Source organism: Sorex araneus, chromosome X (assembly GCF_027595985.1).
Source record: "Sorex araneus isolate mSorAra2 chromosome X, mSorAra2.pri, whole genome shotgun sequence".
NCBI lineage: Eukaryota > Metazoa > Chordata > Mammalia > Eulipotyphla > Soricidae > Sorex > Sorex araneus.
Window position 1 is genome coordinate 265,731,415 of NC_073313.1, and position 16,918 is coordinate 265,748,332.

At 57.8% G+C, this 16,918-nt stretch overlaps 1 protein-coding gene across 4 annotated transcripts in view; it reads right to left on the reverse strand.

Moving 5' to 3' along the window:
• Positions 1–16,918, reverse strand: part of USP40 (ubiquitin specific peptidase 40) — a 52,843-nt gene that overhangs the window by 21,676 nt on the left and 14,249 nt on the right. For 3 of the 4 annotated variants that reach the window (XR_008627395.1, XM_055122788.1, XM_055122787.1), the window contains 11 exons: positions 14,962–15,090; positions 13,853–13,951; positions 12,196–12,303; positions 10,160–10,454; positions 8,373–8,454; positions 6,715–6,886; positions 5,464–5,548; positions 4,474–4,544; positions 3,629–3,951; positions 1,890–2,013; positions 496–553 (listed from right to left, as the gene is read on the reverse strand). Coding sequence is in view for 3 of the 4 variants with exons in the window: in XM_055122788.1 (XP_054978763.1) it covers positions 496–553; positions 1,890–2,013; positions 3,629–3,951; positions 4,474–4,544; positions 5,464–5,548; positions 6,715–6,886; positions 8,373–8,454; positions 10,160–10,454; positions 12,196–12,303; positions 13,853–13,951; positions 14,962–15,090 (1,546 nt within the window). In the remaining variant the exon portion in view is untranslated. The remainder of the gene's footprint in view (positions 1–495; positions 554–1,889; positions 2,014–3,628; positions 3,952–4,473; positions 4,545–5,463; positions 5,549–6,714; positions 6,887–8,372; positions 8,455–10,159; positions 10,455–12,195; positions 12,304–13,852; positions 13,952–14,961; positions 15,091–16,918) is intronic. The other variant, XM_055122789.1, reaches the window with a different exon arrangement.

The window sequence follows — 16,918 nt, forward strand, 5'->3', positions numbered from 1 at the left end:
GGCCTGGCTCTGCAGCCCTGTCAGCTGAGGGATGCCCACACGCCCGGCCCGGGGAAGGAGGCGGCTGGAGGGGGAGCTGCAACCCTCACGCCCACTCAACGGGGAGTTTGCGGGAGACGTGGCCCAACTCCCGGAAAGGGGGGTGCCGTGGGGCTACAGGCACGTGGCGGTATGATGCACACAGGACAACACGGATGCAGAGACCACGAACACGGGAGCAGGGACCACCGACACAGCCGGCCAGAGACAGGGCAAGGGGCTGCGACAGTCTCCGGGGGGAACGCAGACAACCTGAACTTCATTTAATGTCGCAGATGGAAGCAAGCACATGACAAAAACGTTAACATTTGTCCATTTTGGGTGGCAGGTGTGTGATTTTTTCCCCCTAATGATTATTTATACTTCCCCGTATTCTTTTCAACTAAAAAAAAAATCAGAACAAAACTAAATTAAACCAAAAAAAAAAAAAAACCAAAAGCAAACGTAAATGATTACCTAGGTCCTTCATTAATTTTAATTCCTTTATGGCTTTAATTCGAATATCAAACACCACCTAAAATAGAGAAATAAACTAATGACTGCGTATAAGTCAATAAGTGAGCGGGGCGGGGCGGGGCGCGGCTATCGCTCAGCAGGTCACACACGGGTCACCGCGTCACCCCTCACCTGTCCTTCCTGCACCTGGCGACCCATCCCCCATCCGTGAAAACCCCATTCTCCCGTCTGCAAGGTCAAGAGCCACAGCCGAGACTTACAGCCACGTCAGGCCCTGAGCAGCGAGGGGCCGGCGCGGGGACCCGGCCGGCAAGACGCAGCTAAGCGGCCCGGTTCCTGCCGGTTAAACCAGCATCTCCGCTGCGGACAAACCCAAGAAAATCAGGGCTTCACATTTCTTTCTGCTAAGAATAATGAACTCAAGACGAATAAGCAAAAATAACACAATAAAAATGTACAACACTAACCCAGGGGCATAGTCAACATTTAAACAATTCATCCGGTTTCCTTTTTGTTCTGTTGGGACTAAATTGCGCCCAGGGCACATTCTGCAAGTTTCGGGTGGGCCTGCTTGCCAGCCAGTGTAGACCCCGCCTCCTGGGAGTGCCCACACACGCCTGGGGGGCAGCCGGGGGGCAGTCCCAGGAGCTCCCCAGAGATGGTGCTGATCTCAGGGCCCGGAGCTCAGAGCACGGTCTCCGCCCCCCTCGGTGTCCCCCCAGAACACATGCCATGAAATGATCGTGTCACAGAAAAGAAAACATCCCGGTAAGTTTCTTTAACGTTAGAGAAAGAAACTTAATGGACACCACAAACACAAAAAGATGATTTGTGAGGTGTTTCAGGAAACCAGGACGCGAGTCTTCAAACGGAAGGTGAAGGAATGCCGCCTTGACGGCTGACTTTCTGCAGGACACACAACCTGGTGCAAAGCAACTGAAGACAAGCCAAACCTGGGGCCAGCGATGTGGCTCGGCGCGGAGGGGCCTGTTTCGCGCGGGGCTGGGGGGGGGCCCGGGCTCCAGCCCCGGCACCGCCAAAAACATAAGCAAAAACAAAACAACCTACAAAAACTGGGGAAAAAAAAAACCACAACAAAAAAACAAGAAACAAAACACACAACACAAAAACAAACATCACGTTTTAAAAATGTAGAAGAAACCCTTAGAAAGCAACATGTTATACGCGTCAAAGCCAGGGGACCCCAAGGGTCACAGGCAATTCCAGGGTCTAACTCCAGGCTTCGGAGGGAGACAGGAGTGAGGGCGAGAGGCAGCGAGGGAAACACGCGGTGGATCAGCTGCTGAAGACGGTCTTTAAGGTGTCACTGCAGAGACGGCTGCCCTGCAGGGCCTCGTCAGCAGGGTTCCACCACGACAGCCCGACATACTCACTGTGTTCTCGGCAGCGGGGACTCTCACGTGCTTCTCCGCCGCCTCTCCCGGGCACAGGTTCACCACGTGCAGCCAGCTGCCCTCGCCCGTCCGCGCCGTCCACTTCCGGTGCTGGGACAGAGGGCTGCGGGGAGAGAGGTGGGTCGGGAACGGGTCTGCAGAGGGCGGGGTGGAGCGGGGAGGGGGCCGGGGGGAGCGGCGAGTACGTGCTCGGCCGGGACCCAGACCTCCCTGCATGCAGACAGGGCATCGAGCTGCCTCTCAGAGAAGTGCTCCGAGGCGACAGTCAGGCCTGGCCGCGTGGGAGCCGGGCACGGGGACGGCCGAGGAGAGCCGTGTCAGGCGCCATCCGTCCGACTCCACCAGGCTCCCCAACGCAGCACGGGGTGCCGGGCAAGGGTGTGGCACCCCCGGCCCTGACACCCGTCCACACAGCGCTCCTGTCTGGGGCCACGTGCACTGGCGGGGAGAGGCAGCCAGGCGGCCCCCACAGCTCTGCAGAGACGCCCCTGACAGAGACGCGGCGGGGCCTGGGGAGCAAGCGCGCCCCAGGCACGCCGTCACCTGAGCCACGGCCGGCCACGCTCACGTCTGCGCCGACGGCTGCACAGCCGGGACACGCACTTCGGGAGAGGCCGGGTGGCCGGAGAAGCCCTCGCCACAAAAGACCCATCGTTTGTGCTCAGGAAAACGTAAAGCTCGGGCGCGCCTCCAGGGGTGGTGCTCGGGCCTGGCTCGGGCGGGCTGCAGCCCCTGAGCACTGCTGGGTGAGCCCCTGCAACAGCAACGCACAGGAACCCAGCCGGGCACAGCGCCAGGCACCGCAACGTGGCTGGCCGGGCTCCTGCCTCCCGCCGCGACCGCCATGTCCCGTGAGCGGCTGTCTCCTGACTATCGGCTGGAGAGCAGCAGTGACAAAGTGACACCAGGGAAACGCAGGCCGTGAGTGACTGCCTCCCCGAGTCCTGGCCAGGTCCCGGCAGTGTGGCGGCTCGTGGGGCGAGTGGATCCGCTGCGCCCAGACGGACAGCACCTGGGCCCCAGGGAGCCCCGAGCCCCTGCTGTGTGGAGGCCCGTGGGGGGCAGTGAGGACCCCCGACGGCAGGAGTGTCCGGGAACAGGCAGACAGGGAGAGCCGAAGGCGCCGTCCAGAGCAGGGGGAGCCCCCGGGGCTAACTGTCCTCTCTGGGCAGCGGAGGGTCCCCGAGGGAAAGGGACCTTCCTGCGGGACCTGGTGGCCACAGCCCGACAGGCCTCGTTCCCACTCCGACGCCCTCACGAAAGCTCCTTTCAGAAAACGCGGGCTCTGGGTTCCACGGCGAGGCCGAGAGGGAATTCACGAGCGGCTCTCGCTTTCTCTCCCGGCCCCCAGAGGTGCCACGGATCAGGGGCCATCCGCCACGTACAGAGGCACTGCCTTGGCCTCGGTGCTGTCTCCTGGACGCAGGACTCTGCTCTCTGGAAAGCTAATCTGGGGGCTGCAGAGCCGGAGAGACGGGCCAGCGGGGTGGGCGCCTGCTCTGCACGCAGCAGCCCACATGGTCCCCCGAGCACCATCGGGAGTGAATCCTGAGCACAGAGCTGGGAGTAAGCCCTGAGCACGACAGGTGTGGCCCCAACCTCAACCAAAAACCCAACAATACCCAGACACCCCCAAAACGGGTCCAGCTGGACCCGTTTCCGGGGGGGGGCCCACACCCCCGCCCCCCGGTGTCCGAGCCCTCCCCCCTGGGCGTTACCTGCCGTCACCAGGCTCCGAGTCCCGGAGCAGGACGCAGCTCCCGTTGTGCAGCCCGAGCTCTCGGAGCGTCCTGTGCGCATCCTCCCTGGGCACGGTGGCCCAGCGCTCCGGGCCCGCACACTCCGCGCTGCTGACGGACATGACGCCCTGCGGGAGGGCGCAGGCCGCGAGCACGGCATTCACGTCCGCGCTGGCCGGGAAGACGCGCGTGGACTCCACCAGCCGCTGGCCCTCGGGGCCCTGCCCGCCGGGGGCCGCACGCAGCACGTTCAGCAGCAGCGGCTCACTGTCGCTGCCGGTGGCGATGCGGACTCCGCCCACCTGTGAGACACCAGGACCACCGTCACGCCGACCGGCCCTGGTGCAGGGGCAGACGGAACTGTCCGTCTGTCGCTTTGCCACGGAGGGGGTTTCTGTGGCAGGAAGGCTGCCCGCTCAGCGCCGGCTTGAAGGTTCCCCCCGTCGTAGCTCTGGGGCGAGCAGGCAGTGAGACGGGCTCCACGGAGGACAGGGTGGGCAGACAGACAGGGGGCCCGCAGACCACCTGGGGGACACGGCCCTCCCTGCCCCTTCCCGACCAAGGGTCCGCCCGGCTCCTGCACATCACATCCCCCTCCTGGCCCCACTCAGCGCTCGGCATTCCCCTCAGAGGCCCCCGGACACTGACACAGACACAGACAGACGCTTCCCAGCACGGACGCCCCCCCACCCACCCCCACCCCCGAGCCGGCTCCTCCTGCCAGCCTCCCGCTGTCCCACGGCCCGCCCGCATGCCGGGCAGAATTCCACCCCAACGGCGACAAGAATCCCCACGGTGACCGCCTGCCACCAGCGCGTGCTCACCTCCGCTCCGTTCCAGACGAAGATGTGCTCCCCGTCATCGATCCCCGCGTCGCTCAGCGTCAGGCTGTCCCCTGAGGACAAGACTGCCGGTGACTGCAGGCAGAGCTGAGATAGACGTCTGTCCGTCTGTCCGCGCGCCACTCTCACCGCGAGACACAAGGAGGGCGGCAGGATTTCAATGCGAGCACTGACTTCCGGCGCAGCCTCTGCAGCCCCTTCCCGGGCCCCTTTCACCGCGTGCACTTCTGTGTCCCTACACAGCCTCTGTGGGTGCCACGGCAGGGAGAGCCCCTGGGGGCAGCTCAGACCGTGCCACCTCGGCAGAGGCAGGCGGCTGCTCTGCTCCAGGGGTCCCTCTGTGAAGCAGAGAAGTCTGTGAACCACCCACGAGCCGTTTCAGGAGAAGATGGACACAGCGTCGGGCTCGGTGGGAGTGACGCTGCCACAGTTCCTGTCCTGGCCGCCATGAAAAGTTCCCAGTATTCCTTCCTTCTCGCTCTGGGTCACGCCCAGCACTGCCGGGGGCTGCAGCCGGCCCAGGGAGGGGGGGGGTTTGTGCAGGGCCAGGGATCGAACCGAGCCCCCAAGTATTCCAGCCAACATGCGCTCGGCCCGCTGGGCCGCCCCGGCCCCTGCAGCCCTTCTGCGCGTCCAAGGAACGTGAGCACTGAGGCTCTCGAGGAACCGAAGCATCCCCTGACCGTGGCTCCAAACAGGACACTGGGGGAAAGGCAGCCGCGCCAGATCCCCGTGCCGGGAAGCTCGGGACATGGGAGCCCCACAGCGTCAAATGCTTTCATTCTACCGCAAAAGCAGGTCTCAGTTTGGAAAGGGTAGGCACGTCCGTGTTGGCACAATGTCACTGTCTGTAAACTGCATCTGAAACCGGACGAACTGTTTCCCAACTGCCGAGGTGACGCTCACCCCCGGCTACGGAAGCCGCGGGGAGGGGAGCCGGTCACGAGCTGCGCGGGCACACGCGCTACTTACCAGTCAGGGTCTCGTAGACGTGGAGTCCCGCGGGCACACACTTGGCGACACTCAGAACCATCTCTCCCTCCCAGGACTCCAGCAGCTAGAGGGCCCCGGGGAGAGAAGGCACAGTGCTCAGGCCCAGGCCAGGGCAGGACGGGCCGGGCTGGCAGGGAGCAGCCAGATCCGCCTCCCCACAGAGAGCCACGGCTCTGCCGGGGGACTCGGTGCTCTCGGCTCCCGCTGCCAGGGGCACCCCGCCCTCGGGCCCACAGGGCTGTGCTGGAGCCACGCGGCACGCAGGACTGAGCCCTGGCCACTCCTCTGCACAAAACTGTCTTCTAAAAAACTTCCGAGCGGACTGGGCCGTCCCTCCTGGGGTCCTGGCTGCCACGCACACATCTGCCCCCGGGCGCAATTATTCTCAGAACCGAGCAGCTCGCTGCACGTACGGCTTCAGACCCCAATAATTTAAGTTTTTGGAATCCCAGGAGTGCACGCGGATACACGGTATCTCATACTGTATTCTGTCTTTCGCTCTTTTGTTGAGTCACTGTAAGAAAGATCCTTACAGACATCTTGTACTATTCATAACGAGCAATACAAAATAAATTATCTAGCATCTGCCTGTCTCGGGCAAATCGATGGACACTGGGATGACAATGCCACAGCGCTGCGACAGCATCTGTCTGTGGGGCAGGCTCAAGTGATGGCAGGAAACTTCAGAATAACGGTGGTGGGCTTGGTGTGGAAACACTGAATGTAATCCATTATTGTGAACACCTTTATGAAAATAAAACTAAAAAATTAAAATAGCACTATAGCACTGATACACTGTAGTCCTGTGTTCATTGATTTGCTCGAGTGGGCACCAGTAACGTCTCCATTGTGAGACTTGTTGTTACCGTTTTTGGCGTATCGAATACGCCACGGGGAGCTTGCCAGGCTCTGCCGTGTGGGCGGGATACTCTCAGTAGCTTGCCGGGCTCTCCGAGAGGGGCGGAGGGATAGAACCTGGGTCGGCCACGTGCAAGGCAAACTCCCTACCCACTGTGCTATCGCTCCAGTCCAAAACTAAAAAAATTAAAAAAAATCCCGACCATCCCCCACTCCCTCCCTCCCCTACACACACTCTCTCTCTCTCTCTCTCTCTCTCTCATTCTTCCTGCCCACAGAAACCGACCCGGCCTTGGTTCTCTGTGAGCCCCGGGGGCTGGGGGGGGCAGCGGGGACAGGTCTGGGTGTCCCCGTGGGGGCGGGCGGCCTCACCTGGAGGACGGACTGCCGGAGGTCCCCTAACGTCCTCCTGCTGTCGTAGGTCAGGGCCCACACGCTCTCTGCTTGCGAGGCGACGGGGTGCAGGGCGCCGTCGGAGAAGCGGTAGTGGGGGCCCAGGTGGAGATGCAGCTCGAAGCTGTTGCTCGCGGCATCGCACTGTGCCCTGCGGCGGGACGGGCACGACGCTCGGGGCCGCCCTTTCAGACCACACGGCCCTTCCCGTCCCAGACGGTTCCACTCGGGCCGGGGAGCTGCAACCAGCGTCCTCTTCCCACCCCCGCCCCCCCCGGATCACGCCGGCCTCCCAACGCCCTCCCAACGCCCCGCCAGGGTCAGCCCCGACAGGCTTCGGTGCCCGCAGTGCCGGGAGTCAGGACACACGGACCCTCTGCGTCTGCCAGTGCTCCGAGCCACGCCAGGCCTGCCCAGCCACAGCGTGGGGCCAGCGCGCCAACTCCTGTCTCAGCCTCATGTGTTGTGGGGGCAGGGAAGAAGGGCACGGGGTGACTGGGCCCCACCCAACAGTGCTCAGGGCGCTCGGGCTGGCGGCAGGCAGAGGACCCGGTTCTGCACTCCCCCTCTGCCCGCTTCAGCGTCACTTTCACTGGATGCCCCCAGCTTGGCCCCAGGTCATCCCGCCCTTCTCCGGGCCACCTGCTGTTCGGCCCCTCGCCTCCCCCCAGCCGCCCGGGACCCGCGCACGCACTCTCAGGCCTGAGTCCAGGCACGAGGCCCGGACAGGGAGGGGCGGGGGCTCCGGCCGCAGTCCCGGGCCTGGGCAACAGAATCAACGGGCGAACTCAGTCAGGGCAGCTGACAATTCTTCACAAGCTGTCGTGACTTGGGGATGGAGGGGCAGTCCAGCGGGTAGGACGTCTGCCTTGTATGAAGCTGACCCCGGGTCGAGCTCAGGCACCCCACAAGGTCTCCCGAGGACCGCCAGGACAGAGCCCTGAGCACTGCCGGGAATGGCCCCAAACAGTCTTGGTTTCTTTTCTTGCATTTTTGGGTCACACCCGGCGATGCTCAGGGGTTATTCCTGACTCTGCACTCAGGAATCACTCCTGGCAGTGCTCGGAGGACCATATGGGATGCTGGGAATCAAACCCGGGTCAGCCATGTACAAGGCAAACACCCTCGCCAGTTACTGTCGCTCCGGCCCGTCTTGATTTCTGTTGGCATCTTTGATCCCGGTCCAGCAGCTGCACCCAGACCACCAGGAGGGTCCCCAACACCCCACGGGCCTGTCCGGGAGCAGATCAGGTGTCGGGGTCCCAGGCTGGGCCTCCACAGGGGTCGGGGTGCTCCCGAGGCTTGGCTGCCCCAGCTGACATGCCCAGAGTTTGCAGGACCCATTCCTGCCCCGACCCCACCCCGCACGGCTGGGCCGGACTCCAGAGCCGTGGGGGCGGCTGGCAGAGCGGCTCACGGCCCGCTGCCTCCTCGGCCCCACTGTCCACCCGGCAGGGGCCACGCCGGCGTCACTCCTCCCCTCCCTGTAGACGGCTTCGGCCCGGGTCTCAGGCGTGAGACGCACGGGGGCCGGACGGGCTCTGTCCCTTCTGCATTTTCACGGCCCTGACAGCGCTGCGTTCCAATCCCCCACCCCCACCCACCCACACCCACGCCCCGAGCAAGTCCCGGGTTACCTCCTGGCCCGCAGCTCCGTGTTGGCGGCGTCCATCTCCCTCAGCAAGTGGCAGGGGACCCCGTGGCGCGGGTTGCCGAGGGCTGCGGAGAAAGCGCTCGTCAGCACACTGCCTCGCCGGGCGCCACCGCGGGCGAGCGCGGGCACTCGCGTGGGACTCACCCCGCCCTCCCGCTTAGACTCTCCCCCCCTTCTCAGCCCGGCTGTGACCTCGGGCACAGAACCCAGCGGACTCCTGCTCTGCCGCACCTGCGTGACCCTGGGACGTCATAAGGCAAACGGGGATGACAGCAGCTCCGAGGCGGAGACTCGGGCTCGGGAGCGGGGCGTCCTGTCTGAGGGGCTTGTCTGAGCGCGGAGGGGGCCTCGCCCAGGACCTCACCCGGGCTCTGCGTGCCCTGCCCCGGAGCCCAAGCCCAGGGCCCGGGGGGAGGGTTCAAGGAGACGGTGTTCCTCCAGGCCAGCCCTAGGGGTGCTGAGTGGGGAGGGGCTCTCACGACAGTGCTCTGTGCTGTAAGCGGGCTGTGAGGGTGGGCGGGCACCAGACTCCCCCAGGAGCCCACCACAGCCGCTCTCTGTGGCCAGTGCTCATTCTAGAACTGGGAACTCTGCCCCAGCGCTTTGCATCAGGACTACGAGGACATCTCGCTCCCCTCAGGAAAAGGCCAAGCCCTTCCCACTCGCCAGCTGGTCAGGGAACAGGGTCACATCCAGAAAGTCCATTTTCCTGGATTCATATGCAAATTAGCAAGCGGTCCTTTCTTATTCCTTAGGAGGAAGACCACAGCTCACTCTGGAGAGAATCTTTCTTTCAGGGCTGGAACAATAGCACAGCGGGGAGGGCATTTGCTTTGCACGTGGCCGACCAGGGTTCGATTCCCAGCATCCCATATGGTACCCTGAGCACCACCAGGAGTGATTCCTGAGTGCAGAGCCAGGAGTGACCCCTGTGAATCGCTGGGTGTGACCCAAAAAAGCAAAAAAAAAAAAAAAAAAAAAAAAGAGAACCTTTTTCTCACCACAGATGTGCCTCCAGCTAAAGAGATTCCCTGCTTTTTTTTTTTTTTTTTTGGCTACTGCTGTTTCTCACACTATTTCTGAGTTGGGAAGTGATAAGTGAGTCTACCTCCTGCCGACCCAGGCCGGCGACCTCCCCTCCGAGGCCCTCACAGGGCAACCCCAGGTTCCCAGAGTTCTCAGAGGCTGAACAAAGAGCGTCTGAGGCTATTTCAGATGCCCAGAAAACACGTTATGTTGAGGGAAGAGAAAACCAAGGGAACAGATGAAAATACGACCAGGGCCGCTTAGAAGTCAAAGGTCAAGGGACAGGCAAGCGGCCCGAAGACAGAAAACCCTCCATGAGCCAAGGACGTCTATTCTGGACTCAGACAACGAGGCCAGGGCTGAGGCGCGCACTTGCCAGGAATAGCAGCTGGGCGCCCCCTTCTCCACCTGTGCCCCCGAAGGAACCGTCACTGCGCTCTCCCGCTCCTCAGAGGAAGATGGAAACCCGTCTGCAAGGACAACAGGCTGTCCGCTTCACTGGGCAAACTGCACTTAATGGCGAATTTGAAATTTTAAAAAACGAGCCGAGCTAGGCCTGAGAGCTAGCACCAGGGCCGAGAGCACGCGGGGACACGGACCCCATCTCTGGCACAGGGTCGAGAGCTGAGCAATGCTGGGTGCGGCCCCCAAACAAACTAAAAGCTCCACGGGGAGACCTCCCTTCAGCGGGCTGAGAGCACAGGGGCGAGGGCTCACCCCACACCGAGCGTGCCCTCGCCGTACCTGCAGGGGGCCTCTGCAGCCGGGCCTGGCGGTAGAACAGCATGTAGGCGCTCTCCCTCCCCTGGAACTGCTGCTCCAGGTCCTTCTCCTCGATCGGCTGCACCTTCGAGTCGTTGATATCAAACCAGTGGGGGCGGGAGGCTGGGTCGCCCGCCGCCGGGGGCTCCGGAGGGAGCGTCCTGAGACACTGGTCGCTCCTCTGGGACCCAGACTCGGCCCGGGGCCCACAGTTCAACAGACGGACGGTATTTTCTTCTGAGCTGAGCAGAAACTCCTGTGAGTGCAGCTGTAAGAACTGCAGAGACACAAACAGGCTCCAGGTTAACAGAGAATGTTTAGCTGGACACGCTCTGAAACAACAAAGCCAGATCGCCCGTGCTGCAGCTAGAGTGAACTGCCTCCTTCCGTCCTTCCTCTCGGGTCTGGGGTACCAGGGGTCACCCCGGCCAGACCCTGCGCTGAGGCCCAGCCCGGCCCGGCCCGGAACATGTTTCTCTACATCGTTACTTGTGAGCTAGGAGGAAAAACCATCCATTTGGGCCATAATAAGAGATTCAGTTAAATTCTAGTATGCTTCGTTAAATAGTTTAATAGCTCTACAGAAGGAAAAAGCTGCCAGGCCTTGTGTTTATTATATCTCAATAATTCTGTCTGTAAAAAGCACTTCAATGAAATATACTGGGTACTGGGGCTGGAGCGACAGTACAGCGGGGAGGGCGTTTGCCTTGCACGCGGCTGACCCGGGTTCAATTCCCAGCATCCCAGCAGGAGTAATTCCTGAGTGCATGAGCCAGGAGTAACCCCTGTGCATCGTCGGGTGTGACCCAAAAAGAAAAAAAAAAGATAAATAAATAGAAATATATTGGGTAGAAGCGATATTAAAATATTACCACGGGGCGGGGGGGTAGTTATTTGCTGCTGGGGGTTGAAGCCGGGACCTCACATGTGCACTTCTGAATCATAAGTAACTTTCACAAAGCACAGAACGGAGGTTTCTGTAGTTTTCCAGCAATTTTTTTTTTATGAGTAACAAATGGAGCTGGAGAAACAGTACAGCGGGTAGGTGCTGCCCTGCCGGGGTTCGATCCCCGGCACCCCCCAGGGTCCCCTGAGCCCCACCAGGAGTGACCCTTGAGCAGAGTCAGGAGGAAGCCCTAAGCATGACAGGTGTGGCCCCACAATCAAAGGGGCGGGGGACAATAAATGCTAAATGCCAACAACGCCAAGTCTCTGGGTTATAAACTGCCTTTCCTTTTTCCTTTTGGCTTTTGGGCCTGCCCTGTCCAGGGGACAGTGGGACTAGACGCTCCGCAAGGCAGCAGGCGACACGGCTCAGGGCAGGAGCACAAACGGTCAACGTGGGGGCAAGGGCGTGAAACTGGATTCCCTGAAGGGAGAAGTAGGGGGGCAGGGAAAAAGGGAGGGGAGGACACGCCCAGCAGGCCGGGCCGCGGCCTCCATCCCCGGCATCACTCGGTCCCCGAGCACTGCCCGGAGGGACCCGGGGCACTGCTGTGTGGCTCCAACCCCCTCCCAGAAAGCGCCGAGACAGGAGGGTCGGATGGACGCCCCAAAGTTGGCCAACACCGTGAGAGAGACCCCGAGAGCCTCGGAGACACGTGACCGTTAATGGCTAAGAGCGAAGGTGAAGGGGAACATCTCGGAGGCGGGAAGAGACTGCGGAGTGTGGCCTGACCGAGGAAGCGCACACGGTCGCAAACAGGGACGCGGTTCTCACTGACAAGCACCGGAGGCCGTGGGAACGGCGCTCGCTGACGCCCCCGCACCGCAGACGGTCCCGCGGAGAACCACCAGGCTCAATCCGGAGCACAGAGCCAGAGCCAGCCCCGAGCACTACCGGTTGTAGCCCCCCCTCCCCCAGAATACAATTTAAAATAAAGCAAAAGTCAGAGCGTGCGTGGGACTCCGAAGACCCTCCTCGCTCTATCCCGCTGGCTTCCTGGTTCCGTGACAGGCGGCTGCACAGGCTCGGGCCGCGACACACGGGCAGGTTCCGTGTCTGGGCGGCGCCTCACCTTCCGCAGGGAGCCGCACTGCTTCCGGAACCTCTGGTTCCAGGACACGCCGATCTTCTTCAGGAGTCTCTGGCCCAGCTGGTCCACGGGAATCTGGTTACTCTCCTCCTTACAAAGGAAACACAGAGTGCTCTGGGAAAACCGATGACATTAACCCTCCAGCATGCTTGGTTCCAAGGAGCACAGCACTGTGTCTAATTCGACAGGCTGACAGCAACCGTGACTACCCCTGAGCATGTCAAAATAAAAAGGTGTTTCTTTGTCCTGTTTAATTTTGGGGCCACACCAGGCGGTGCTCGAGGCTTCCTCCTGGCGTGCTCGGGGGGACCCGATGGGGTGCCGGGGATTGAATCGAACAGCCACGTGCAAGGCAGGTGCCCAACCCATTGTCCTATGACTCCAGCCCCATAAAAAGCAGGGGACTGAGTGTCGCTGACACTGGGGCCCTTGCCTCGCACTGTGAGGTCATGGGTGTAGTCTCAGGTACACAACACCCCCGAAAGAGGGGGAACTTAAATTTCTTTGGGGGCGGGAGAAATGGATCGACAGGCTCAGAGCTGCCTTTTCTCACTGGAGGTCCAGGTTCAATCCCCATGGCCCCCGAGGGGGGCTGGGAGCAGCCCCTGAGCACCGCTGAGGAGGGTGTGACCTTCCAAAAAAATCAAACTGACATTTAGGAAAGCAGAAGAGCGAAGGAAGCAAGAGAAAAAGCAGAGGAAACCTTGGGTTAGAAAACATGGATTCTGCCACTTTCCACGTGCCAAACTATTTTGGGGGAACGTTGGGGGAAGCAAATATTTTTTTATTGAAGTACATTTAGAGAGGTGTGTGTGTGTGTAAAGAGAGATACATGTTAAAGAGAGAGCACGGTTTAGAAAAAATCCCAAGGATCAACCATTTTAAGAGAAAGAGCCAGAGGTTTGCTACATTCCTGGTAGATAAGTGAGGTTTTCAAAAGAAATGCTGAAGTGTCAAATAGGGCCATCTTTGTTCTTTCTGAATATTCTGAAGAATAAACAAGTTTTCAAAAAGGACAAGAGCAATTATTATGGATTAAACCTCTTTCTTGCAGCTGGAGCGACTGTACAATGGCTGGGGCGCTTTTCTTGCAAGCAGCGACCTGGGTTCAATCCTTGGGACCACATCTGTTCCCCCAGCACTGTCAGGAGTGATCCGGGACACAGCTGGATGCCCCATCCCTGCCACCACCACCCAAACTGAGACGTATCTCTTCATGGAAAGTCCGATTTTGAGTATGGAGTCCCCAAAGCTTCAACTATGGCTTTTAAATGAGCCTTTAAAGGCAGTTATTAAGTTAAAATGAGCGGTTAAGATGGGACCCAGTTCAGCCAAATGGATGTTCTTAAACATATCATATCTGCATATTACTTAACAATGACTATCTGATCGATATATTTTTAACTTGGGTCCTGTAGTTTGCAGAGTTGCTTTCCTCTTTCAAAATTTCTACCACTGAATATGTATTTTTTTAAATTAAATCTAATAAAAAGCTTTTAACAGACATGCTAAAGTTCCTAAAAGGGGGGGTATGGGGAGACAGAATAGGGGTAAGATTGACAACTAAACCTCACGCACTCAGGGATCTATCTAATCTACACATATGGGCACAAACATCAGCCTTCTCCTTCATCTCTACCTCCAGTAAAATGTCTCTGAGAATCCTCAGCGGGTCCGCAGTCTCTTCTTCATCCTGGAACTCACCTTTCAAATTCACATCTAGCTTGTTTTTTTCTTCCTAAGGGGGAAAATAATAAAACATGGCTGTCATTAATCATTCGGAAGGTAATTAAGGAAACAGGAACGTCTGATTCATGGAGATCTGAAGATGGAAAAGTCCCCACCACTTGTACATGCCTATCATACGTGATCTTTGTCTAAGCTCATAAGACTAGAGCAGGCACAGCTGGGTTCGAATGCGGCGCTGTGTCCATGAGCCAAGATGAACTGCTTCCCTGCTCGGACATCGCCTGCAAGCCAGCATAAGGCGTGGCGGCCGGCAGGCAAACACAGTCAATGAGTTCCAGTGTTTGCCACGTAACTTGCTGGTCTGGGCAAACCCGGTGGTGCGTGTGGTGGACCCTGAGGTGTTGGGGATTGAACCGGGTTCAGCCAGGTGTAAGGCAAAGGTCCCAAGGCCGGCAAAACGCCCACACCCTACAAATTCTGACCAGGTGGTTTGGTTATCAAGCCAATCGATCCTGACCGCTGTGCCTGCTGACAGCGCCGTGAGCTTGGCCCGAGAAGCCCTTGCTTCAGGTCGGGGCACTCCCCTGCATTTCCTTGCTGTCCAACTCAGACTACAAAGTCGTTCAGAAACACTATAAATTCCCTCGGCAAAGCCCCTGGAACCTGAGCCCCGTTAGCAAGCTCTGTGCCTCAGGATGCTGGGGAGCTGTGTGCTTGAGAAACGTTGGAACTACCGGTGAGTTTTCAAGGAAGCTCTTTTGTAAAATGGAAAGCGGTCTGATTCCCAGGGGAAGAACAGAAGTGCCCCGACGTGCGTGTGAGCGCGAATGTGCATGTCTGCCCAAACGCAGCAAAGCAGCAACAGGCTGCGCTGCACAGACAGGGCGTGCTCATTAAGTGCAACATTATTTAGAAATAAAGAATTTTTAACTACCTGCATTAACACTCAGTGCCTAGAAAAAGGTTCTCAAGTGAACACACAACAAGCAGCAAAAGAGAATTCTCATCAAAATGGCAGGAGCAGAAAATTGCACAGGTACTTCTAGTTTCTACACTTACTTGCAATTGCCAATTTCCCAAATGATCTACGTCTTTAATATACACATGATAATGTCCTCCATAGCAACCACCTTTGTGTATAATAACCGAGAAGAGATCATATATATATTCTACATCATCCAATTCACTCTGCAAAAAAAAAAAAAAAAAAACCAAAAACAAAGCCATAAACATCATCAGAAAACAAACAGGAAGACACAGAACCCAAGAGAAAAGAATCCCAACTACTGAATTTACCAGGAAACTTGACTGTTTCTTTTTATTTGATAGCACACTTAGTAAGATAAACCTGAATAATCAACTTTAAATTTTAAAAGTTTTTAGATGGGGAAGTATCAATGATTAAACACACATCAACTAAATTCCATCTTTTAAACATGAAAATGTAGACCCTCCCACAAGATTTGACTGTATTTTTGGGTCCACCTGGAGGTGCTGAGGGTTTACTCCTGGCTCTGTGCTCAGGAACTACTCCTGGCGGTGCTTTGGGGTGGGGGTAGGGGGCATGTGGGATGTCGGGGATCAAGCCCCGGTCAGTGTGTACAAGGCAAGAGGCCCTATGAACCGTGCTATCGCTCTGGCCCAAGATTCTATTTTTATGAACCTGGGCAAAGATCACGTAAGTCAGTATGATAATGAAATATCTACTTATGATATAAAATAATGAAGTATCTGTATCTGAGTTTTATTACCATCTTCTTGTTTGGGAGTTCTTTTTTTTTTTTTTTTTTTTTGCTTTTTGGGTCACACCCAGCGATGCTCAGGGGTTACTCTTGGCTTTGCACTCAGGAATTACTCCTGGCGGTGCTTGGAGGACCATATGGGATGCCGGGGATCGAACCCAGGTCGGCCGCGTGCAAGGCAAACGCCCTCCCCGCTGTGCTATCGCTCCGGCCCCTTGTTTGGGAGTTCTGAGCCAGAGAAAGCATCTGTTTCTCATGTATCTGTTACATCCCTTTCTGCATCAACGTGCTTTGGAGCTGCTGAACTCTGTCCCCCAGCTAGTCTACCCCTAGGCCTCAAGGACAGGCTCTTCCCTTTTTCGTAAAAAAAGAATCTCCTCAGACTGCAGTATTCTGCATGAGAGTGCTCATGTGGAGTCACTGGACACCGCGTGTCTGAGACGGAGTAACTGCACAGGAAGTAGGGGACTATGCTGGTGGAAACTGAGGGGCCGATGGTGACCCAGGGCTGCCCTCAGTGGTGCTGGGAGGGCTGGTCACAGGCCCCAGGAGTCAAACTCGGGACCCCACACACCCTAGGCACATGTGAACTACGCCTTCAGCCCCGGGCAGCACCTTTTCAATGCCTGGCTCAGGTCAAAGGTAAGTGAGAAGTCCAGAGAGTTAAAGTGACGGATGTGTGCAGGGCTGGAGCGAGAGCACGGCGGTAGGGCTTTGCCCTGCACACGGCCCACCCAGGGTCAATCCCCGGCATCCCATATGGTCCCCTGAGCTCCGCCAGGAGTGATTCCTAAGTGCAGAGCCAGGAGTAACCCCTGAGCATCACTGGGTGACCCAAAAAACCAAAACAAACAAAAAGAGTTACGGGTGTGTGTGTGTGTGGGGGGGGCTGTCACTATTTTCAAACAGTGCAGCCAATGTGAATTCCTAAAAAACAGGCACACAAATAAGTGTGTTCCTTATTTCAGCATGTGAATCAGGTGACAAACGACTTTTGATAGAAGCACAAGAATTTTCTGGAAGCCCATAGGAGAGGGGCAAGTAAATTAACTTGTATCAGAAAACCAATTTTACACACACCAATTAACAGGCTCAGAGGTGACACTGAAACAATAATTTGTACAATAAAAATAAAAGGCTCAGTGATTAGACTGTGGTAGAGGAAGGCCCATTTGAGTTTAAGAACATTAAAAAAAAATTAAGTTTACACAGAAAAATCCACTAGCTAATAAATGTTCTGATTTAACACAGAAGGACTGACTCGTAGTAAGAAC